This window comes from Desmodus rotundus, chromosome 1 (genome assembly GCF_022682495.2).
Source record: "Desmodus rotundus isolate HL8 chromosome 1, HLdesRot8A.1, whole genome shotgun sequence".
NCBI classification, from domain to species: Eukaryota; Metazoa; Chordata; class Mammalia; order Chiroptera; family Phyllostomidae; genus Desmodus; species Desmodus rotundus.
Genome location: NC_071387.1, coordinates 20,170,761 through 20,196,140, shown reverse-complemented (window position 1 = coordinate 20,196,140; position 25,380 = coordinate 20,170,761). Strand labels below are relative to the sequence as shown.

The 25,380-nt window shown below is 42.6% G+C and overlaps 1 protein-coding gene across 2 annotated transcripts; it reads right to left on the bottom strand.

Moving 5' to 3' along the window:
- Positions 1–1,803: 1,803 nt before the first annotated feature.
- TXNDC8 (thioredoxin domain containing 8) lies at positions 1,804–24,543 on the bottom strand. Of its 2 annotated transcripts, XM_071220919.1 has the most exons (6): positions 24,520–24,543; positions 20,978–21,082; positions 15,120–15,179; positions 13,256–13,321; positions 2,782–2,847; positions 1,804–1,866 (listed from the first exon to the last, which is right to left on the bottom strand). In XM_071220919.1, the coding sequence occupies exons 1-6, from the start codon at positions 24,541–24,543 to the stop codon at positions 1,804–1,806; spliced, it is 384 nt and encodes a 127-aa protein (XP_071077020.1). The 2 variants fall into 2 exon arrangements, with proteins under 2 accessions (XP_071077020.1, XP_045050992.2); XM_045195057.2 differs by lacking the exon at positions 2,782–2,847.
- Positions 24,544–25,380: the final 837 nt, after the last annotated feature.

Sequence of the window (25,380 nt, the reverse complement as noted above, 5' to 3'; positions counted from 1 at the left end):
GAAAATAGGGATAAAAGTAGTACCTTGTTTATATGTAGTGGTGTCCTGGAGCTAAACCTTAACCAGCTCACAAGAGCCTTTAACATACATCTTTTCCCAGCTCCATGTTCCGTGAGGTCATGTCAGTAGCTTAAAATCTACCAAGTATTTACACCATAGGAATTGGCAACCACTACAAACCAGGACTCCCCCTCCCCCCCTACCCCCAGGATCAGTTGTTAAACATTTACCAGGATACAGCTACTTACAGGATTGTTGCAATGGTTCAATGAGGGATGAATGCAATGGGCTTAGCATATTGCCTAGCGCCTAAGTGAACAAGTATTTATGTGTATAAGTATAGCTGGATATTTGTACATTCGTTCAATAATTTTTGCTTTAAATTGTTACTTTATTTAAAACAGTTATATGTAGTAGGGGACACAATATTTTAAGTCTTTCCAGGCTCTTGCTTGTCTGGGGTTCCTGCCACCCCCAGCCCCACCCCTGCAAAATGAGCAAAATTGTTTTGGTCCTGTGATCCTGCCCACTGGCTGGAGTCTTCCTGACTGGTCTGACTGGTCTCTTGAATGAGGAGATAACTTGGAGTTATTCCAAGGGGCTACGTTCCAACACGAGGACTGGGAAGGAAAGAACGGCTATTAAAACAACAGGAATGATGACTTAGATGAAAAGAGAAAAGTAGAGGACAGGAACACTCAGAAATATCCTGGGCTTCGCATGCCTATTTTAAGTGACTATAAAAGTTCTTGGCACAGAATAGGGGCTGCATAAATATTTGTTGAATGATTAGTAGATGTTGCTTTTTGCTTAAGCTAGCGTGTGTTTGTTTCCTCTGTTCTAGACTCCAAAGAATTCTAACAGGGCACATGGATCCCATGCTTTGTCGAAATCTCAGTCATTAATGGCTAGGGAGAGCCGGCTCTCCTCTGTGACGTAGAAGCCTTACTCTTCCTCTGATGGCAGCCCCACAGCGGGCAGAGTTAACATGAGAAGAAGCCCTCTTCTCTGAGCTCCAAGTGTCTGAGCTATCTCAGTTTTAAAAAAATACATAGGTAGTAAAATGACTTTCCAACTTTTGTTTTTATGGTTTTTTAAAAGTGTAATTTATAAAAAAAAATTGAGAAAGGAAATGAGAGAAAAATGACACAGTTCTAGGTAATACACTGGAAAATAATTTTGTACCACAAACAACAGCTTAGTTGGGAAGGGGCCTGCGTATATTTGGAGTGAACCAGAGCGATGAGATGTTTGTTTGTTTCACTGTGAAGAATTCCATCTTTGGTGATCTCTGGAAAACCTTCTCAATGACTTGATATTATTTAGCTGTTCAGGGTCTCTGTTGTGAAGGTCATAAAAATATTGCCTAAGGAATGTGCTCAGAGTAAGTGGAAAGGACACCCTAGCAGGGTGTCCAAACTTTTGGCGTCTCTGGGCCCCCCTGGAAGAAGAAGAGTTGCCTTGGGCCGCACACTAAATACACTGTGACACGTAACCACAAAAAAATCTGATAACATTTTAAGTAAATTTATGATTTTGTGTTGGGCTGCATTCACTGCCGTCCTGGGCCACATGCAGCCCACGGGCCACGGGTTGGACCCTCCTGCTGAGAATGGGAATGACACAATCTCTGAGAGCTCAAGGCTTTTAAGGAATTTTGCAGTGAGATTGCATGAAATTCAACCTGTAAAGCATTAGGAAAGAGGCCGGTACAACATTATGATATTTGCTGGAAATAAAAACACGGACACTTTGCTATGGGCTTCTGGAGTGCTGCAAGTGTATTTTGCCTTGGAGATCAGCTTACATTAGTTCTCGAATCTTCTCTTCTAATTTCTTAGCGTCAGCTCCACAAAATTCAAAAATCTGTTCACAAATACACAATGTGAAATATTTATTGGTTTAAATATTGCAAAGATATCAAAGCATTTAAGAGCTTTGTTCCTGCTTGTAAAATTATCCACTGTTCATTGGCAACATCTACAAGATATTTTAAATATAAATATGAATTGAAGACATTAAATTCATGATGTTTTAATTGTCTGGTACCTTTTCAAAACTGTTCATGCTAGTGTTTTTCTAGTTTTATACAATTTGCCATGATATCCTCTACACTAAGATCTAAAACATATGAAGTTGGTGAAAATGAGGAAACGCAGGCATTGAAATGTCTGAACTTTCATCCACTGGTATTCAGGGCTTGTTAACTCATAGACCTGAGTTCCTGAAGCCCAATGGCTTGTGACTGTCTGTGCCCTGACTTTTGCCCAGGTGAGAGCACTGCAATCAACTGCTTCTAAGCAGCACATGTTCTTTTCAGAATTTCGCATCTCTGAATCAGGATGCCTTTGATGGAGGATGGAATATTTTATTTAGACCACTTGTCAGTAGAGTATAAAATAATGGTTCATCTCTCAATGAGCATCTTATATTTGATGAAATAGGAAAGTTAAAGACCATTTTAGTGCCGATTGTCTGAGGCAGCTGGAGAGAAGGAACAGCGTGGGAAAACTGAGTCTGGGACTGGCTGAAGACTTGAGGCTCCAGTGAGGGAGATTTCAGCAGCCCAAAACATAGTGTTTGGACTTGGGGACAGGGGTTGGACAAGTTTAGGAGCGACTTCCCCACTCAGTGTGCGGCAGAGAAGGAGCTATTCCCACATCGAATGGTTCTGCTTCCCCAGCATTCAGCCTGGGTGCTGCCTGTGGGCATCACGGTTCCTTCTGTTTCTTTAAAGTAAACCCCTGTTTTGTGACTCGGTCTCAATCCCGTTTCACTTACCGGCTTGCCCAGGAATCCACTTCTATAGCAGCAAATTGCTCTTTTGATTCTTGAGAATAGGTTTACCTAAGTGTGGGTGCAGAATTTCATGATTTATCTGGGTTGTCTGGTTTATAGTCATCTCCTCTATAAAAAGTTCTCTTGGTCTTGGCCTTGACCACCTGGGGAAGAGGGTGTCAGCAAGGGTCTGTGAGAGTCTCTCTTGCTTAAGAGTCAGATGGCAGCTGGATGGTGACTCAGAGCATGACGAGAGTTTCATAACCCTCTGAGGCCAGAGCACTGATCAAGACAAGGAGTCCTGGCAAGGACATAGGCAGGGCTTGGCCACCTGAATGACTCAACTTGTCAGGGAGCAGGAAAATGATACTAAGCTTAGCTAAGTGACCAAAGTGCTAAGTCCATTCTCAGGAAGCCAGGGACGATGATGAGGCAGCATGTCCCATAGGCTAGGAGTTGGGAGAGACGGGAATGCTTTTTAAATTTATTTTCACTCGGAGGCAGCAGGACTTCCTAGACAGCTCAATCTGGTCTTAAAGGAGCTTTATCCTCTGTCTCTCACCAATGCTGGGGTAGAATGCAGGGTGGAAACCACAGTCTCATTCCGTCTTTCCCCATGGGAGCTGAAAGGCAGGTGTCCCTATGTCTGCAGTGGCACTATGTCTGAAGTCCTTCTTGCTGGCTTCTGTCTTAGATTCCTGTCCTCTACTCCTCTGCTTCTGGAATGGCTTGACTCAAGTGAAGGAACACATAAAACTGAGCGGAAGAGAGACACTGGCAAGGAAGGGATGGGAAGTTCCCAAGGTATGTCTGCTCCCCATGACCACTGTCATGTAATTCTAGAGAGTCCCTGGTACCCCCTGTGGTCTATAAGAAAGTATTTTGTATATCTTTATGGGAATAACTTCAGTGGATCTGATTATGCCTGTTTATTTTAGGACCTCCCCTACCACCAAAGGGCATTGTGGAGGCAGAGAGTTTAGCTCCCTAAAGAAGGGCTTCTCCTCGTGAAGGAGACTGCTCCTCATGCAGGGATGGCACAGGCTTGGGGTGGGCAGTGATGAGAAATAGGAGGGCATAGCCCCAAGGCAGATTTCCAGGGAGGAGTGATTTCCATGACCGTAGAGTTATGACAGCCTATGCTGTGACACCAGGACAGCCACCAAGGGCAGCCAGAAGACACAAGTGCAATAAGAGCCTTGGCTACAATGGAATTGGACTCCTCTTCCCTTTAGATACATTGAACCTTGTATAGGCACCATCACCCACCCCGTTACCTGAGCCAGGAAACCAAAGACACATTAAAAAATTTCATATATGTGGGGGGGGGGAAGGGCTCCACCCGCAGAGTTCCACCGGCCCCCATGGATGAGAATATGTCTACCAAGATATGATCTGCTTGGGGAGGAGAGGTGGCCGATCTCTCAAAGGAGAAGGTCCAGGAGCCTTTTCCTCAGTGGGCTTTTATTGGGTTCATTTTGTCCAGGAATACAGGTAAGGCTCATCAATCATTGTCAGGCAGTAAGGATCAAACAATAGATAACAAAGAACTCTGAGGGCTTATTCTGAGTCAGGGTCAGTTAGCTAAAGGGCTATAAAACTTTGGGAAACAAACACATTTCATACTTGGACCCTTATCAGAAAATTGAGAGCATTCTTAGCAAAGCAGGTTTCACAGGACTTTATGCATTCTTTCTTAGGCCTGATCACCCTGGGGAACTGCCTGTTCCTGCCCAAGGCTGCACAGGTCTCCTGCATTGTTTCAGGCTTAAGTCAGGCAGGGGAAGTAAGGCAGCCCAGAGATTAGGAGTCTTCTCGCAGATGGAATGAGGACTCAGGCTATGTCAAAGCTGAGGGGCGAGGGTCTGTCACCCCCTTTTTCTATAGCCCCCTAAGTCTTTCCCTGGGGGCCTCTTCGTGACCATGCCTGTCTTAGGTCGTCCCTCCCTTGAGGAATCTTACCTGTCATTGGCTAACTGGTCAGGCTCAGGGCCAAGAAGGGTAAAGTAAAGTGTGCAGGGGCAGCACCCCTGCCAGGGAGATAAGCTTTGTTTCTTTAGTGGCTTATGGTCCCAAGGTCTCTCATTCAGCCTTAGCCATGGGGGGGTTACAGCTTGTGAAACCAGGCAGGGAGGTTCCCAACACATATACACTCAGACAATTGCACAAATTGTAAGCATGCAGTTTGGAGAATTATTACAAAAGTGAGCACATCCACACAACCATGTCTAAATCAAGATACCGAGCTTCACTGGTACCCAGACCCCTTCCTCCCAATCATTACCCTGTGCCCAAAGGCAACCACTAATCTGGGTTTATCATCATCAATTATTTCAGGCTGTGTTTAAACTTTCATAAATGGAATTTTACAGTAGGTATTCTTCTGTATCTGATTTCTTTCATTCAACATAGTGATATTTACCTGTATATGTGGCAGCACATTCATTTTTTGTGTTTTAAAAATAATTATTTTGCTGCATGACTCTAACACAAGTTATCCAGTTAGGCTAAGAACAATAGTGCTATGGGGGATGTTTGTTCCCACATCTCCGCGGGGACATCTTTGAGGACATAGGAACACTCATTTCTGTTGGGCTCTGTTGTGTCCCTGAAGGTGGGATTACTGAGGTCAGCTTTACTAGGAGACACCCAACAGGTTTCCAAAGTGATGGTGTTAGTTTACCCTCTGCCAGCAGAGCACACGTATTCTGGTTGCTCCACATGCTTGACAGCACTTGGTTCTGCCAGTCTTTTTCATGTTAGCCATTCTGGTGGCTTTAGGTGGGATTAAATTTGTCACCAAACTCATCAACTTTCACCTGGACTTAAGCAACCTAATTTGTTTCTGTCTCCAGTCTTGTGTCCCGTAGGTTCCCTCTAACCCTTGAAGGTAAAAAAAAAAAACCCCAAACCAACCAACCAAACAAACAAAAAACACAATTCCAGGCATGCTATCTTTTGTAAAATTCTTCAATGTTTCTCCATCATCATCAAGTCCAAGTCTCTTACATGGAGTCCTTGATTTTTGCCTTGTGTACATCTATGCCACTCTTGACCATAACTTTAGTAACACTTTCCGGATAAATTCATTTAACAAATACTTAATCAGTCCCTACTATAAGCCAGAAAACCAGACAAAATCCCCTCACGAAGCTCATATTCTAGTGATAACTTAGTCATTTCATACTATTGTAATATTGTGATCAAACAATTCCTGTTATGCACCCATGCTATTTTATCTCTTTGTTTCTTCCCGTCTTTCCCACTTGCCAATCTTAACCATCCTCAAGATTTAACTCATGAAGCCTGCCCTGAAGTCTGATCTCACAGTAGCCTGTGCATTCCACTATAAAGAGATGATTTTGTTATCCCCATTAGTCCAAGGACGGGAACTGTACCTTGTTCCTTCCTCCATGTTTTTAGTATCTAGCCCAGAACCTTGCACCTAGGTGCTCTGTGAACGGCTTTAGGCCTGAAGTGAGTTGAGTGAAGCTGATGTCTCGTCACTGAAGTACGGGTTGGAGACTCTTGGGTAGTGCTAAGTCTCAGGCACTAGAAGGCACACACTCCTCATACTGGGACCTATGTTAGGCTCTCCCCGACCAGTCTGCCAAAAGCAAATGTTGCATTTGTGTCTCCTGCCTAGCACGGGTGTGGCATACAGGAGCTTGATAAATGCCGTTAATGAAGGAGGAGCAGCTAACTGATAAGAGCTTATTTCATAAGTAGCTTTAAAAAAAGAGAGAGAGATAATGGATGCAAGGCAACTAACCCGTTCTTTCTGCCTAAAATGTTTTCTCATTTTAACCTGAATGTTTGGCTGTGTCTCTCAAAGGCATCCTCCACTCCGAAGCATTAGAGAGCAATATTGACTTCTCTCTTCTCAACGCCTTCATTTCCCAGGGACTGCTGGCCCTCTGTTAAGGGTTTGTAATGACATTTATAAGCTCCAGGTCACGGAGACCATTGGGATACAGGTGGCTGTCCATGCATAATAGAAACAGCCATGTCCAACAGCCAGTTTTTTCAAAAAGGTTTTTTACTTGGACATTTACAAATATACATAAAAATAGACTAATGAAGTGAATTTCCCCACTTACCTATCCAGCTACAACCAGAGGCAGGTTTTTTTTTTTTTTAATCCTCTATAAAAGTCTATTACTGTTACTGGGAAAATGCAGAGTCTGGAAACAGTGGTCCCTTCCTAACAAAGGGACTTCTGAGAGTATAAGTTAAGGAGTCTGACTAACGATGCAGTCATAGAACAATTATAGAATGTCTCGGCCAGTTGATATGAAGTGTGGTTGAGTGAACACTAACATTATATTTGAACCAGCTGTATGAAAGCTCAAAACAATTTTCAGACACCTGTACTGAGTTAAAAACAATTACAGCAACAAAATCTTGAAATCAACAGCAACAATTACAGTACAAAAAAATCTCAAACCACCAACCAACACAAGATATTTTGGGGGGACATGTTTGTGGGGGGATCATCATCATATGGGGGATATTGTCATTTGTAGTAGCATGATGCTTTTTTTCTTTAGGAAGGTTTATTTACTAAGGCAGTAAATCTCACGAATAAGATGGAAAGGATATGTCTAATAAGAAAACTTTTAAAAGTACCTTAACCTTCTATTGAGAGGCGGACAGTGTTAAGTACTGTTTGTTTCTATCTTGGCTGTTTCTCTGACTCCCCCGAAGCTGTTCCTCCCCAGAACCACCTGTGTCACGGTGCAGGTGTTTGTACACTTCCCCTTGGACTTTCACAACGCCCGGTGCAGGCCTTGCACATGTCAGCGGGCTCAGTTAAGGTTTTTTGGAGTTGAGCAAAAAGCAAACCAAGAAGTCAGGGCCTCTTTGAAATGGGTGGAGGGATGGGTAGAAAAGGCAGACAACTGTAATTGAATAACAATAAAAAATTTAAAAAAATCTAGTTCAAAATACAAAAAAAAAAGAAATAGTCTGTTTCAAACAGCTTGAATTTATATGGGTGTGAATTCAAGAACAAAGCATGTAAAAGCAATCTATTATCTAATTTTCTTCCTAATCTATACTGGCCTTTTTCTCAACCCATTACAATAGTGAGATTTCAATAAATTACTAACTTACTTTCACTTTGAAACTCTGCCTACATATGTTTATGAGAACCTTCGTGGCATAAATAATGGCTAAAGTGCTTTTCTCCTTCTGTGCTAGAGATTGACACACCGTTCTGCAAAGGGGCTGATAATACCTATTTTAGGCTTTGCAGGCCATGTGGTCTCTGTTGAAACTACGCAAATCTGCTATTATAGTGCGAAAGTAGCCACAGACTATGTTTAAACAAATGGGTATGGTTGTGTTCCGGTGACACCTTTTTTTACAAAAACTGATGGCAGGTTAGATTTGGCCTCTGGGCCGTAGTTTGCCAACCGTTATTTTATGCCATCAGCTGCAGTTGCTGAGGTCACACATGAAGCTGCCTGAGAGCTAGTTAGTGACTCAGTCCGACTTTTGGTTGAGAGGAAGAGGGGGCATGGCTGTAGTGTGGGAATTCATTTCGAGCCACACTAGAATAGGAAAACTAATTTTGGACTGTGGCCGGAGGAGATGTCATTCTGCCCATCACTGGAAGCATGGGATGGAATGTGGGAATGACTTTGGAGCCTTCAGTGGCATATGCTCCTCATGTTTCCTCTGGAAAATCTGCTCCACTCTGAAGTGCTGGGAAAGTATGCTTGGTTTTTCCCTCCCTGACTTTCTTCCAAGTTGTGTATCCCTTCCCTGACTTCTGTCCAAGTTCAGAGGCAAGCTTATCAGTTAACCCTAGAGGAAGGAAAGAGCTCATGTCTATCTCCTCCCTTTTGGGGGATATTCTGCAGAAGGGACAGGTCTGCTCTCCTCCCACTGTCCTTCTGGAAAACACATCCAACGTGGGCCTAAGCTCTATTTTCTACAGATAGGTCTCGAAGGCTCTCACCCTCTGACCTCACTTTTGGGGATCAATAGTTGTGAAAAGCAGCAATATCACCTTCACCTGGTGGGTAAGTTGCTCTTCTGCTGCCCCAAACCTCCCATAGATGGGTCATCTGAAAGTCAATTTTCAAGGGATAGTAGGAAGTCTGTTGATGTGGGTATAAGCCATGCTCTTTAACTAGCACTACTTGGCACTTCCAATGGCACTACTTGGCACTACTTGGTTACTTAAAATAAAGGTGATATTTGATTTCCTACTTCACACCATGTAAGAAAAGAGTTAACACAGCAGATCTGGTTGCTTGCTCCTTGCATGTCTGCAAGAGAACCACGATAGAACTTTCACCAATTACTCAGAAAATGTGGCCCTCTGAGTTTTGTTTGTGTTAGTGATTGATGTTTTATTATACGAGGTCTGTCCGGAAAAAGTCCAACCATTGTTCCTAAAACAAGAATGGTTTGTGCACTGATGTAACCTGGCCACCAAGGAGAGTGGACTGGACTGCGCATGTGTGAACAATGACGACGTCACTGTACTACTAGTCAGTGGGGGCGATAGACACCACTGAGTGAGCATGTGTACTATGGGGTCATCCCATTCAAAATGACTGAGCAAGTAAAGCAATGAATCTGCATCAAATTTTGCATGAAGTGTGAACATTCCTCTGTGGAAACTATTTGGATAATTCCGAAGGTCGCAGCTACGGGCAACTGGTGATTGGCAGCTTCATCACCACAACACACCTGCTCATGCATCACATCTCATGCAGAGTTTTATGGCAAAAGATCAAATCACCCAGGTGACTCAGCCCCTCTACAGCCCAGATTTGGTGCCCTGTGACTTCTGGCTTCTCCCAAAACTAAAATCAGCTTTGAAAGGGAAGAGATTTTGGACTGTCGACAAGATTCAGGAAAATACAACGGGGCAGCTGATGGTGACTGGGAGAACTGTGTGAGGTCCCAAGGTGCCTACTTTGATGGAGACTGAGGCATCATTGTCTTATGTACAATGTTTCTCATGTCTTCTTCAATAAATGTCTCTATTTCCTGTATTACATAGCTGGATACCTTCTGGACAGACCTTGTATCAGTTCAGAGTGAAGGACCACTACTCAATGGCTTATCAAGTTGCCTTGTTCAATATTGATCACACATACCTGGTTTTGTTTTGGGGGTCTTGAGTTTCCACCGTCATGGCTAGTCACGTTGCAATGGTTGCCTAGCATGATATGTCTGTGTGACCAGTCCCCACATAAAGTCCTCAGCCCCTGAGACTCAGAAGGAGATTCCTAAGGTAGAGACATTCTACACATGCCCCTAAAATTCATTGCGAGAGAGAGTATTCTTGTGTGCCCTTGGACAAGAAAGAACATCAGGAGCCTGTGCGGAACCTCTCTGCACTCCATCAGTGCATATCCTTTTCCTGCTGCTTGTACTCTCTATTCCTTGCTGTGATAAATCTTAGCTATGAGTACAGGCTGCTATTGAGTCTTATAAGTCTTTCTGGAGGATCACCCATTTTTCAATAATTTAAAATTCAGAGAACAATGGGGCTGGGACTAGGGGATAAATTTGAGGGGTGCCAGAAACTCAGGATTCAAGATAAATAATATTTTAACACATTTTTAAAAGTATTAAAAATTAATGCCAAAATCCATACTAAAACAACATGAAACATTCAAGTAAAGACAGGGTTCGTTCCACCTTATACCTGCAATATCCTGCCTCACTTGCCTCACCCTAATCCCTGCCCTGGAGAAGAGAGGTAAACAACTAATTACTGCCCTTCAGTTGCTAAAGCCGAGAGCAGTACCTTTGGCAATGGCCGTGAAGGTTGCTACATGGTGATAAGTGGTTGCTGCACTTTCCCTCTGTCTCACTCAGTTCTTGCGTCCTCCAGTCAATTAATCTTTCCCCATGTATCAGCTGCTTATGGGCTGATATGAAAACCCTTTCAGAGATCTGCACCCTTTGGTACCCTGAAGACCATGTGAGAGTTCTTATTTTCCCTTCTCATGCAGAACCCTTCTGTGTCTAAAACAATCCTCACCAGGCTGGATGCCGTTGGGCAGGTAATTCCTTCATGCCAGGATGACTTACTTTAGATGGATATTGCGGTTAATTCAAAGAGCTTTAGGGATTTCTCATAACCATTATTTCTAAAGTTCTATTTATTTCTACATTTTCAGGAAAGCAGGTACACAGCCAGATCCTGGGGATCTACTGGCAGCTACGTTTTGCAGTATGTGCCAAGTCCAGTGCTAGGGCACCTTATATACATTTTCATTGCAATCATTCAAATACATGTGATACAGTCCCTATTTCACAGAGCAGGCAACTGAGCCTCAAGGTGGTTAAAACACATTTCTAAGGTCACGTACTAATAGGAGGCAGACCTGGGGTCCACCCTGCAGTTAGCTGTCTGATTCCAAAGATGGCAGAAATTAGCTGCAGACACTATTTTTAGAGGGTGGGTCAAACACTGTTTTTTATGGACTTTTTTATGCACAGTGAGCATTCGGGAGGGTGATTTTCCAGGGGCCACCATCTTCCTCACTTTCATTGTCTCACCTATTGTCCCTGCCTGACCCTTAAGGACACCGAGTTTGTGACCCCTGCTCCAAAACTGTCTTCTTTTTTGTACACAGTGTTGCTGCCTACTTGGAATTCTTTTCCCCTCGGTACCTATGTCAAGCAGGGTGCTTGCTAGATATGACTTCTATAACTTCAGCAAGAGCCTTGTGCTCCATAAGCATAAAGGCAAAATTTCCTCTCACTTAATATGAGAGCTCAGTTCTTCTGAATTATTCATTTGTGAATAATCCATTTGTTACTTATCTACATACCCATATCCCATCACTCTTCTGAGAAGACTGAAGTTCACTTTATTCTATCAAAGAATGAAAGGTGAACCGACTGTTGACAATGGCCCATATTTAAGCAGTTGGCTAAGACTTGCTGTGTCTGTTACTCTACCTTCCCCTACCCCATGGACGTCTGCCAACTCTGATGTGGAACAAAAGGTATTAACCGAGGGGACCTCTTGATTGGCTTCAGAGGCTCATCAAATACCCGGGTATCATATGCACATGTCAATATATGTGCCCATGGGCATTTTCCTGGAGAGAGCTTATAGTCTCTACTGGCTTTTAAGAGGGTCTATAAACCAAATTTGTGAACTACTTATAATAGAATACAATATAATATGCTGGTTACAAAAGCCAGCCAACGTTTTGAATGTCCCACCTGGAAGATCCCACAGGAATGCACTATTTTTTAAAACCACCATTAATGTTACTGGAACATAATGTTATGTCTCAGATGAAAACACTGAGAAATACAGCAGGAAGGAACAAACCCACCTCATTTATTGACTGTGATTGGCTTTGGCTATTCTTCACCCTCGAACTGTGAAACAATGACGGCTGTTGTTCACAGGGCATCTCTGCCAGATGTTCATCCAACTTCTGGATGAAAACTTCTAGCACCAAGGAATGCCCATTGTACACCATGGCCCTTCATCGTTGTTATATGGCTTAATTTATTTTAGTTTTGTATTTTGTTTGTATTCTATACATCTTAAAAATACTTGAAATGAGCTAGAATCAAGAGCAAGACAGAATAACAAAACCTTGAAAGGATGAGGCTGTGTGGGGATGGTAGTTAGGAAATGCCCGGAAACTGGCTAAGTGAGGTGACAGTGTTTGAGTAGCGGAAGGAATCTTGAGATTCTTGGCAGCAGTGGAAAGAGAAAACCAAGCATTTCCTAAGTCTCCTGATTGAATGCAAGGGGGCAACTCGTATTTTCAAGGGAGGTAAATATTCTCCAAAGTCTGGGTTCTAGGAGGAATTACCATAAGGCTTTTTGTACACTGTGCTCTTCCAAAAGGCCTGATGGACTGTGACTCTGCCAGTGAGTGGAAGCCTGGAGCAGAATAGAAAGAATTCAATCAAGATGCGGTGGATGGAATGAATTGAGAAGGAGAAAGCATCCTTATTTCTGAGCTAGATGAGAAGATGATACTAAAAGATGCCACAAAGAATTTGACATGTAGGTAGGGGAAGTTGAGGGTGCATATGTTAAATAGCTTCAATTTTCAAGTAAAAACTCGAGAGAAGGAACAGGTAGTTTTATTTTTTTTTGGCAACATTATTTAACTCTATTGCTCAAGTGTTGTTAAAACTTATACACATTTGTATGAGAATTTCATCATGTCCCTTTTTTTTTTTTGGCAAGATTCTTTCTGAATGGTTTACCCCAGATAGAGATAATAGTGGGGTATTTCTTATGTATTTGGACTCCTCAGGTGGTCTGAATGGGGAAATTTATTATAATTCATGCATTTTTTAACTTCTTGCCAATACATAAAGCTCAGAAGTAAGAATTACATTGCTAAGTATTAAAAATAAATGCAGTTGTTTAATCCATCCGGGATACTCCAGTCTTTTTTTCTTGTTTAGATACTGATGGTTCTATAATCACTGTCAACCTTGCCAGTTTATCATGGAAACATACCTTTCGGGCTCGCTTGAACATCTGAAATGTAGGTATTACCCTGATGTGACAAGTTTGGGCCAACTCCTGGGAAAGAAGAGACATGGCACGAAGTCAAAATTTGGTACCCTCTCTTCGTACCAAGCGTGGACTTTGGTGACTTCCCAGAAGGCCTATCTAAAAGCTCCGGGAGAGCTGACATTTTAAAGATTCTCCTGCCGAGAACTTTCTACCATATCCCCAGAGCTTCCAGGGGTGTTACAATAGAAAATGAGTGTTCCCAGCATTCCTGTGCTTTCTCACCCCAGAGCTCGAGAAGAGGGGTGAGGAAGGGGGGCCAAAACAGAATGCATTGAATGACTGAATGGGCTCTGTTTAAAAGAACCAGAAAAAGATTGCAGAGGGGCCCCGTAGAAGCAAAGATGGAGACAGAATATTGGGAAAAACGGGAAGAAAGGAAGAGTAGAGGTATCTTTATAACTTGCACTTCTTGCACTTGAGACATGGAGTGACATAATGGCCTAGCATTTTAAATAAGGCTTACATGTTTCTTTTTTAAAGCCCACTCCTCTTCACGGCCCATCTTCATAAAAAATTTGGAGCAAAAACCCAAGAAAAACGCCAACATTTCAGTTGTTTTAATCGATTACAATCTGCTTTCAGTGGCGGTTTTGTTTATCTTGTTTGGAGTTAAAAGAAAATTAACCACCCACAGGACGAACAGAATTGGGCTGTTCTCTATGATGTCCTTGTCACTCACGGTACTAAATCTCTCCCTGCTACTACCACACTCCCTCCACACGCTCACACATACGTGCACACACACACATTAAATGATAATTTCCATGACAACAAGTAATAAATAAATTACTATCTGGAAAGAAAATTGTGCATTTTGTTTAACCTTAAAAGCCAAAGAGCTACAATTAAAAAGGCCAACAATCATGTGTTAGCGAAGACGTGGAGAAATCAGATGCTCCTACGTCACTGGTGGGGGTGCAAAATGGCGCAGCCACTTTGGAAAATGGTTTGTCAGTTCCTGAAAAAGTTAAACATAGAGTCACCATGTGCCCCAACAATCCCACTCCTAGATATATACCCACGAGAGAAGAAAACACATTAAAGAGCAGAATGGGTGAATCACACGTTCTTTTGCTATTCTAATGCTCAAATTCTGATGCTTGCATAGGTCACTAGTTATTGTTACTTTTCCTCATTACAAATAAAACAAATGTTAGGAAAAATAATTTTGGAGGCACACTGTGTATATAATAAGGCACAATTTGAGGACTCACAGCCGATTATTTTTGGCAGATGGGGTGAGAAAGAAAGGCTCTAGGGACATGAAAGAGAGATTTCCTGGAATTTCTTGTGATGTTTAAAAAAACCCTTACCAAAAAAAAAAAGAGAGAGAGAGAAAGATACAGCAAGAGGTAAGTAAGATAGATTAAAACGTCTGTAATGCACCAACTTAGAAATTAGTTAATAATCTATCACAGAGGTGAAATTCACTTTTCGTCTTGAGCCCAACTCTAACCGGGGGGGGGTGTCGTCTGGCTCCAGCAACTCTGCTGAGCAGGTTTCTGGGGCAGAGTCCAGGGTGAGTGAGTGGTGAAGAATATAGGGATTGATTAGTGAAGCCTGCCTTCCTACGAGGGGGGAGGGGCGGCAGGAGAACTGTATGTTTGCTGTTTTTAAAAAAATTTTTTTGTAAGTAATACAAAACCCACTAGAGCATATGAGGGAGTTTACAACAGTTTATCCCAAAGAACTCCTGAAATCCTGCTTGATTTTAAACTGACTATACTCACTCACTGAGACAGTGCTCTCACTGAAGTTACATTCAGATTTTACATGTCTACATGGAAAGATTTAAAACACTTACCCGAGAATCGTCGACATCCACATTAGCAAACACTACATTTTGGTATTGCAGAGACATTGCCTTGAAAAAGAAAAGCATAAAAGTTCCCTTTCAGCTTAGTGTTAATATTAAATTACACACTAGAAGTGTCTTTTGGCAAAAGCAAGAAATGAACAAATGTTGTCCAAGACAGCTAAGCATCATTCTGGCCTTTCACTGCTGCCTAGAACTTGAAGCACCAAAGTATATCAATGCCAAGGTCAAGTAAAAGTCAACAGCAGAACCAGAGTCTAAAGAACTGAATGGAAGATTAGAGCTTCAAAGTTGGGAAAGGACACAAAGCAAAGGAATAATGAAAAGTATGTGGTGAACCCAGACTTACCGGGTGAGATGGAGGGAGAGATAGCAGCTTTTTCTGGGGGGAGAGTCTGTTTTCAGTGGTCTCAAAAACACAGACCTCTGAACCAAATACCAAACGCTGCCTTTACTTTCTCCTCTTGCCAGGCTTTTTGAAGGTGGTGATGCTGCTGGTGGTGGAAGGCTCTAACGCTGAGGAGTTATAAAATATGTGTGCTGACCATTAGCCCAGTTGCTTTCTCCCCCGCTGCCGTGCCCTGTGCTTTACTAGGCACGGCACTACGAACCTGCATTTTCCAGATCCTTTGCCAGCCATCTTCCAATTAGGTTCTGCCAACGGGAATCATTTGCAGAAAAATGGAAGGTGAGAGGCGGAAACAACATTCTCTCCTTCTGTTTTGCTCTGTGGCATGAGCAAACGTTTCACAATGTAGTCTTTCCTATAAGTCAGCCCTCAACATTGCCCCCACCCCCTGCTCCCTCCTGCTCAGGGTGTCTGACCCAGGCCTCAGGAACCGAAAGTGTCAGGCCACCTCTATGGCCACGAGCCCCCAGGTAACGCTGACACCAAGGAAAAACAGTGAGCCAACACAGGTGACTATGGTATTCACCCAGCTTTTATTAAAGCAGATTCCAACCAAATCTGTAATAACCTAATAAACACTACTAATCACTCATAAACACTCAGCAAGAACATCACACAAGAGAACTGAGGGATAATGAACCTGAGTCCCAAGAGTCCAGATCAGAGTCTAGGTGCAGGAAGCAGCGCTCAGCGTCTTGCAAGGCAGAGTCTGCCGTGGCTGCAGAGTCAGCGAGGGCGGGTTGATCAGAGCAGCAGCGTGCCCGCTCTCCCCCTCTCGGCTGTCTCAGCTGTCTGTTTGAAGGCCTTTGCTTTCATGGTGGTGTAGGATGTAACGCTCCATCAGCCTTGGATGAATAAATGTCTTGTGCCACCTCCATAAGCACATGCTGGTTATGTCACCCCACTGCGCATGCTCTGAGAGCAGGGTGTTACCCCTTGGCTAAGCACATGCTTTCTCCCACATTGTACTGCCCCTGCTCCAGGGGTTGCACTATCCCTCTGAGTCACTGCTCTACTGCACATGCTCTAAACATGGCTTCTTAGATGACGGGACAGACACCATCTTAGTTTAGCCCTGCTCTCCACATTCTGGGAGCATTTTTGGCTGTGGCTGTGACAATGGTGTTAGTGATGGATGGGGTGGGGGCATAGTGGACGCAGCAGCAGGAACAGCCTGTAACTGTAAGCTCCTGCTTTTGTTTTATTTTTTCCAGACAGCTGTGTTCATACTTTAAGGACACTTAATAGCATATTGACTTGTTTGCTTTAACATCATATTTCAATCATATCCAGTGACCTATTTCAAGTGGGACCTCTCTCTGATCGTGGTGTAAGGCAGGGTTCCCCAATCCCTGGGCTGCAGAGTGGCATGTGTTGTGGCCTGTTGCAAATGGGGGCTGCACAGCAGGAGGTGAGTGGTGGGCCAGTGAATGAAACTTCCCTGGCATTACCTCCTGAGCTCTGCCTCCTGTCCCCACCCTGGTGGAAAAATTGTCTTCCACGAAACCTGTACCTGGTGTGGAAGAGGTTGGGGACTGCTCGTATACGGTATGTTGAGCTTGGCCAAGGACAGGCAGTGAGAGATGGAGCTGTCACTGAGGGCCACGCCCACGGAGAAGAAGGAAGAAGCATGGAGCTGGACGAGTACTCGCTGCTCATGGGGACACGTGCACAGTTCTATAGCAGGGTTCTCTTCAGTTGTTCGTCCATGGATTGTGACTGAAGTGGGAGTTCCTTCCTTAGAGGCTCATTAAGATGGTGAAATTGGGGGACAATTCTTAGGTAATAGCCACAAAGGCCTTTGGAGTTTTAGAGTACTTTTCAGATAAGAAAGATGGTGATTTTGATTGGCAGCATCTCAATGCCTGGCAGGAAAATGGTGTCACCCAAGAATTCAAGGGCAAATGACTTGCTCTTTTCAAGTGTGAAGATATATGGTTGTTCCCCTGTAGGAGTCCTGGCAATGGGTTTGACCCATGCGAACACCTAATTCCCAGGATCGGTTTTATTTATGAAGTTTCCAGACCCTCCCGAGTCTGTCAGGAAATGCACAGGTATGTGACAGTTTTCAGTTTTCTATCAATTAGTAGCCAGAAGACATGGTGGAGGTATGATTCTTTGCTAGGTTGGAGTTCTCGTATGGGGATTGCCTTCCTTCACTATCTCCACTCCAGCCACCTACTACCTCCCTCCCCAGCCCCTGACAACAGCTCTTCCTTCTTCTCTATTCTTCCTCATATTTAATATTACTTTTGGGTCACCTATTCTGTTGATCTTAACTCTAAAATGTCTCCTGAATTTGGCCTTCCTTCCCGCCCCCCCCAGAAACCACCAAATCTCCAAAACTGAGATTATTGTTCAGCTTGGGTTACTTGCCTTCAGTCTTTCCAACCCATTCTTAAGCAACATTGCTTAAAGTATTTTCTAAAACTCATATCTGATCATGGCAAAACCCTTTTTAAAATTCTTCTGACTGTACAGCAACTTAAGTTATTACACAAGGTTCTTCTCTATCTGGCCTCAGCTTCCTTTTTGAAGCTCCTTTGTGTACACTGTAAGTTAGCCTCAAAGACTACCTACCTGCCTTCCCATGATCACCCCATGCAATTTCTCAACAAATTTATAACCTTTCCCTTTCCAGAAATGCTGTTTCTGGGGGTCTATGCCTGGTGATTCTCTCAGCATGGGGTCAGCAAACTATGCCCTGTAAAACAAAGCCAGTTCTCCACCTGGTCTCATAAGTAGCATTTTATTGGGACACAGCTTATCCATTCATTTGTGTATTGCCATTGGCTGCTTTTGTGCTACAACAGCAAAGCTGAGTAGTTTTGACAGAAACCATATGGCCTGCAGAGCTGAAAATATTGATTTTCTAGTGTTTTACAGAAAACATTTGCAACCCCTGCTCTTACTCATTGAATGGGACTGTGGAATTTACTTAGTACTTAAAGTTTTAAGTGACTTCTTAAAAGTCACACATTCTTATAATTCACCTTTTCTTGTTGCAATGTACCCTTTAGCAGAGATGCTATGGGTCGTAAACTTACAGTTTTTGAGTGTCTAAAATATCTTGAGTTCTTCTTCTTCCTTGAGTAAAGGTTTGGCTAGCTAACTTCCATTCCACCTTCCTTCGGAGCCTAGAAAGGACAAAAGGTGAAGATTCCTTGGACTCCCTTGCAGCTAGAGTTCTGGATGAAAATTGGTTTTACCAGTGAGATTCAAGCAGGTAAGACTTGGAAGGCAGCAGAAGACAGAAGGTACTGTCTGTTTGTTTTTGGATGTTCCTGCTAGAAAGCAGGACTATAGGTATCGGAAGGTAGTTGTGCTGGAGGCGGCAGCAGCCACCAGACTCAGACCCCGTGTCACACATTAGCTCCCTGATGTCCAGAGGCAGCTGTGGCAGCAGCGGCTTCCTGACTCCCCGATTGCTGCTCTGTGGTTTTTGTTTTTCTTTCTTCCCGTGGTGGCTCCCATCTTCCCATTTTTGGTTATGGCAAAGTTAGAATCCCTATAGGTGGTTCCGCGGTGTTCGGAAGAGCTCAGGGCGTGCAGTCCAGAGCCCATTCACCCAGTCTTTCAGTGAGTTTATAAGCATTAAACTCCTTGTATTAAAATCCTTCTGTCTGATTGGTTTTGGTTTCCTGCTTTGATCTCTGATTGATAAGAGATCTAGAGGAAGTAAAGTACTTTTTCTCCAACCCCCTTTATGCACTATGAATTTTTAAAACATTACACACAATACATGAATACATCCTCTTGTAAAAGTTCAAACATTACCAGAAAAACAGAGCAAAACATGAGCTTCTCCCATTCACAAGCTCCCCTCAGTTTTTACTTCCTTTCACAGAAAAAACTTTGATATGCATCCTCTGCTCCCTTTTTTCTGCATATATGTGTATATATGTGTATACACATATATGTATATAGTTACATATACATATATGTCTCTTTTACATAAATGGAACTATATCTATAAATTTTCTTCTACTGTTCTCTTTATACTTAATACTATGCTATCTTCAAGACATATGAGTCTACTTGATTCTTTTCAACATCTGAACAGTAGTTCACAGTGTGAATGCACCAAAATTTATTTAAAAACTATGTTTGCCTTAGTCAGACTCCAAGAGAAAACAGATGGCACATTCAAATTAGGATAATTCACGGAGGTTTATCTCCATAGGGCTACCTATGACTTACAATAAATAAAAAGGTAGGAGAGGCTGTGGGAGCCTGGATGTAGCAGCAAAGCTGTTACTACCCTTAAGGCCCAAAGGTATGAAGGGAGAGGTTACCGAGCCTTAGGTTTCATTGTGTTTTATGAAATGCCTCTGGTTGGCTGTTGGAATTTGATCAGCTTTGGCTCTGTAACATGTAAGTATATTTATACTCCTGAAGCTGAATCTTTGGAGATTCTCATAAAGTTTTGAGTGTCAGAATAGAGGGGCCTGTCAGATATTTTAATGTTGCATCTTGATATTCCAAGAATTTTAGGCACAGAATGGATGTTCATATGTCACATAGTCAATTTCTCTATTTGAATCTAAGTTTATTTAAAATTAAATGTCAAAGGTTGTAACTGTAGATAGAATTAATTCAGGTTGTTCAAGAGTTCCAATCAAAAAAGTTGAAATGTTAGGAACCTCACTGAAAATAAACCAGATTATTTCCACTTGTGTAGAGAAATGAAAACTTGTCTATGGTTGAAGAACTAGATTCCACAAACTTGACTATTGACGCAAAACTTCTGCACTTAAGAAGAAATGAGAAGAAAATGCCCTGAAGTTTTTTCTGCTGCATGTTATACTGAAAATTAAAAAGTAAAATGGTGAAAACTTTTAAAACGGGGCAATAGAAAAATTAAATAGATAAAAACATCGTATAGACATTAAAATTATAATCTGAAGACCTGCAAAAACTTGAACCCATGTATATGTGGAAAAAATCTGAATATAAATGTGTGATTATATTCTACAAAGTAGAATATTTTACTAAACTATTCTATAAAGTAGATCAAAGATACAAAAGGAACATGTGAGAGGGTTGAGGAATTGGGGGTAGTTTATTCTTTTACATTATAGTTAAAAACAAATTTCATGTTTATCTGGAATCTCTTCCAATATTTAGAAGTGCTGAACTCAGGAACTTTGGCAAAATGTCCTTATGATGAATAATCCATTCACTTGTACAATTGTCTTCTTTTGCGTATGTTGATGTTCCTTGCAGAGTTGTCCATAGACAAATAGTCTTCATCTTCTGGTGTGTGTACTAATTAATTTGATCTTGGTATATTATATTCAGGCTAATCAAGATGTTTCAAAAACTATGATTCCATAATGGCTCATAAGTGCCAAACTTTTAAAAATTTTTCTGTGAAAAATATTTGAAGACTTTAAACTCCTTCTAAAACTGCAAAACAGAGACTGGTGATACTTACATGAACAAGAGGATAAATCCTTTTGCAAGGACCACACCATTTTGCTGAAAATTCAACCACCACAAGTTTGCATCCGGCAGTTTTCAGCAACGTTTTGAATTCATCCTGTAACCAGGACATAAATGAGGAAATGTGCATCATCACAGAAACTCACAAAGTTTGCAAAGAATAAAATGACAGTTTAGTCCAGGTTCCCCATCTCATTGTTCTCCCCGTGGCCCAAACTTTTCCAAATGTCCCTGAGGTCGTTTAAGTTTACTCGTAAGTACATGTGATGATAAATCACCCCCCAAATTAGAAGCCTATTTACCAAATGATTGTTGGTAATGGTTACCTCTGGGGAGAAACTGAGATTGGCCGGTGAGAGATGAGGGGTGGAGGAGGGAGGGTGAATGGTTGTTTCAAGAACATCTATATTTGAGTTTTCAAACAAGGACCTAAACATGCATAAAGAGTGAAATTTAAAAGGAGAAGAATGAATCTAACACCTCGAATCACTTGTTTTGTTTTGTTTTGGGTTAGTGATCATTATTAAAGCTATCGTCAAAACCATATGTTGAAGGATCTGACACGCTTCCTGCTGAATGTCTTAAGTAAATTTTCCACCAACTGTCCATATCATCTAAGTAAAATAAGGTTTCCCTTCCTGGGGCCTCAGATCACTGTGTCTGTATCTGCTTGCTTTATCAACAGTGATGTAGGTGCATGGATTCTGTCCCTATCAAGCCCCTGTAGACCTCACCCTGACTCACTCTTGCTACCTCCATGGACCCTACCCGGCACATGCTGATCATGGAATGTCTAGTTAATGAATGAATGACTCGCTAATATCTAGTGTTCCGGTCAAGATTTATTTTTTTCCTTTCTGAGTGGAATTGTAATAATAGCAGTTAATTACTCTGTGCCTGGCATTCTCTCCCTTAGTCTTTAACACCACCCTGTGGAGTGGGTATTATTAGCATTATCTCCATGTTACAGATGGAAAAAGAAAATTGATAAATTTTCTCATGGTCAAGCAGCTGGTGAGTGGTGTATTGGTTGCTCACCTAGGTAGCCTGACTCCAGGGTCCATTTTCCTCAACTGCTACACAAAGTTTCTCCGGAGTTCTTTTTAGCACTGGGGCTCAATCTCCCTCTCCTGGGCCCTAACGGTATCATGTGCTCATTCCTGGACCAGTCGTTAAGATGGGGGAATGGATCACCAAATTGGATTAAGTGAAGCAGGGCCTACCACTGGAGTTAGGGAAGTGGTAAATCCCACTCAAAGGGCCACTGCTCTGCACGAGGGGAGTCTTGACATGTTCACTGCCGTTTGGTTTAGTTTCAGGCAGGTGAAGTCGATGGCTCAGAAAAGATATACTCTGTTCCTTTACCAATTTTCCTCTTGGACAGCGATTTTCAACCTGTGCGCCGCAAGAATTTTTAAAACATGCAATACCTGACTCTTTAGTCAGGGGCACTGACCCCTTTTATTTCTCAGATTGTCAGATAAAAATAAAATGACAACAGCCAACACAACAATTGCTGTCTGCGGTGAAGGAATCAAAATCATACCTATTTTTGCCAGATAGGCCTGAAAATACATTTTTTGGTGTGCTGCAGAATTTTAGTGATTAGTTTATGTGAGCCTTGAGGTGAAAATGAGTTGAAAATCACCGCTCTAGGATATGGAGCAATTAACTTGTCAGAGAGCCATGCCAAGCCTCTATTTCTCAACAGCCTCCACCTCTCAGCAGTTGCTAGAGTGTAAACTGGCGTAGTTGGACTGATGACTTTGACTTGGCTAAGTTCTCGGAAGGGAATACCCCCGAAGGGTACGCATTGATTCAATATGCACCTACTGGGGCCTGCTCTATGCCAGGTACTGGACACACTGCTAGGACGCAGCTGTGGACAGAAAAACAGACAGGATATTCCCTGCCTTCATGGAGCTTATAATTTAGAGGGATAACTGATGGTAAGATCGATGGTAAGATCAATAAGTAAGATATGTAGTGTGTTAGTGATCATTGCTAATAAAGAAAAAAAGGAGAAAAATAAAAGTAGGAAGAAAGGACAGAAGCAGGATTACAATTATAGTGTGGGTGGCCAAGGCCCACCTCAGAGAGAAGGGGGATTTGAATAAAGACAGGGGGGAGACAACGGGCCCCCAGGAGAGGTCTCTGAGGAGGAGATGGAGGGGGCTTCTCAGGGACGGGCTATACAGTGAGATTTGTGGAAAATGAAAAAGAGAAGCATTAAAGGCATTGGCAAATGTGTGCTGTTTTAAAACGTGTGCTTATATAGGTGATTTTCAACCTTTTTCATCGCCTGGCACACACAAACTAATTACTAGCATTCTGCGGCACACCAGAAAATATATTTTTTGCTGATCTGACGAAAAATAGGTATAGTTTTGATTCATTCACACTGGTGGCTATTGTTGTGTTGGCTGTCGTCATTTTTTTATTTGACAATCTAGGGAAAAGAGGTCGGTGCCCCGGCCTGGAGTCAGGTGTTGCGTGCTTTAGATATTCTTGTGGCGCCCCAGGGCCTTGTGACTCACTGGTTGGAAATCGCTGACTTCTGTCAAGGTTACTTGATAATGCTTCCTTTCAGTCTGGTCAGTCCCATTTTTGTGACCTTCCGTACAGCCGCGTTTGGGTAAAATGTCAAAAGTCAAAATCCAAGGGAGCTGGTAACCCAGGCGCTATGCCCTCCCCGCTTCGGTTCAGCTCCTGGGTCTCCTATAATGAAGCCTGGATTCTAATGCCCACTCCACCCCTGGATGAGGTGGGGCCTTAGCTTCTCTTTTAGAGGCAATTTTCTTCTTTATAAACAAAGAACTATCCCTGGCCTATGTCTGTATTTAGGTTCGTTGCGGTGGTAACATTGGGCAACGGATACCAAGTGGCTTTAGGAAATACCACCGAAGGATTGTCGGTGCCACTGGCCACCCTTTTTCCTACCCCATCCCTAGGCACGTCTCTTCTGTTTTCTTTCCCAGAATAAGACAACCATGTGACTCTTTTACTTCCGTAGAACTTCCCTTAGTTAAGGTAGACTCCACTGGGTCAGGTACAGAATGGGATATGTTAGGAGCTGGCCTGGACCCAGCTAGAGTCAGAGCAAGAAATGAGCATCAGGGGGAACAAAACCCTTCTTGATTGATTTGCCCTCGGCTGCTCTGTCAGGGGTGCCCAGCCTTTTGGCGACTCTGGGCCACACTGGAAGAAGAGTTGTTTTGGGCCACACATTAAATACATTGTGACACGTAATCACACACACACAAAATCTCATAATGTTTTAAGCAAATTTACGGTTTTGTGTTGGGCCACATTCATAGCCACCCCGAGCCACTTGTGGTCTGTGGGCTGCAGGTTGGACACCCCTGCTGGACAGTGCCAGCTTCAAGTTACAGCACAAACAGCGGGAGTCTTTAAATCCCCCCTTGCTACAAAGCTACAGAGTCCGGGGTGGAGGAAATAATTCTTAAAGTTGATTACATCTGTTCTCAAGTTGGTCTCTTTGGAAATATTCATTGAAGCCAAATAAATACTTGCCTCATCTTTAATAATCTGCACCATGATTTACACCTGGAAGCTGCTGACAACACTCTTTTGTTGGTTCAGTTGGCTCACGGTAGCTGTCTCTTATTCATTACAGAATCTTAGCTGGAATATAAGGGTAATTGCTCTATGACATCATTAAACATGACATCTCAGAACCTAGAACTTTGGCAGATTTGGAGCTAATTTTGTTTTTATGCCACGACTATTAGTTGATGGGTGGTCAGCCAAGAACAGCTGACTGAGGAATCAATAATGTCTCTGTCTTGAACCGCCCGTCACCCGCTTCCACGCGTCCCTCTCCTTTCCCCAGCCCTGCAGCCACCCAATGAGAAATCAGCAAGAAGTTGTTTTCATTTAGGACTTTGAAGGGATTGTTCTGAGGTCAAGGAAATTACTAATGCCTTAATCCTACAATAGGTTTCCTGTGAATTTGGTTTTGAGTCATAGATTCCCTACACTTTGTTATTTTACTCTAATTATTTAAGAGGTAAAGAAACTTCACTTTTGTGCAGTGGATCAGGGGCTGGAAACTTCTTCTGAAAAGGACCCGATAATAGTGGAGGTTTCATAGACCGTATTTAAGTTTCTGCTGCATAGTCTTTGCTTTTACAATCTTTTAAAAACTATTCTTAGTTTACAAAAACAGCAGCAGTTTGCCGAACCCTGCACACGATGGTTTGTCATTTTTCAGAATTTTAGTGTTAGAACCACCTCCCCCCAAATGGCTAATGTTCCCAAATCTTAAGAGCAACAAAAACAACTATAAAGTGAGAAATAGCAGATTCCTGTCTTAAAGCAAAAACAGCAAAATCCTTCTTTCTGGTTTTCCCATCCAGTCAGGTCCCCTGGGAT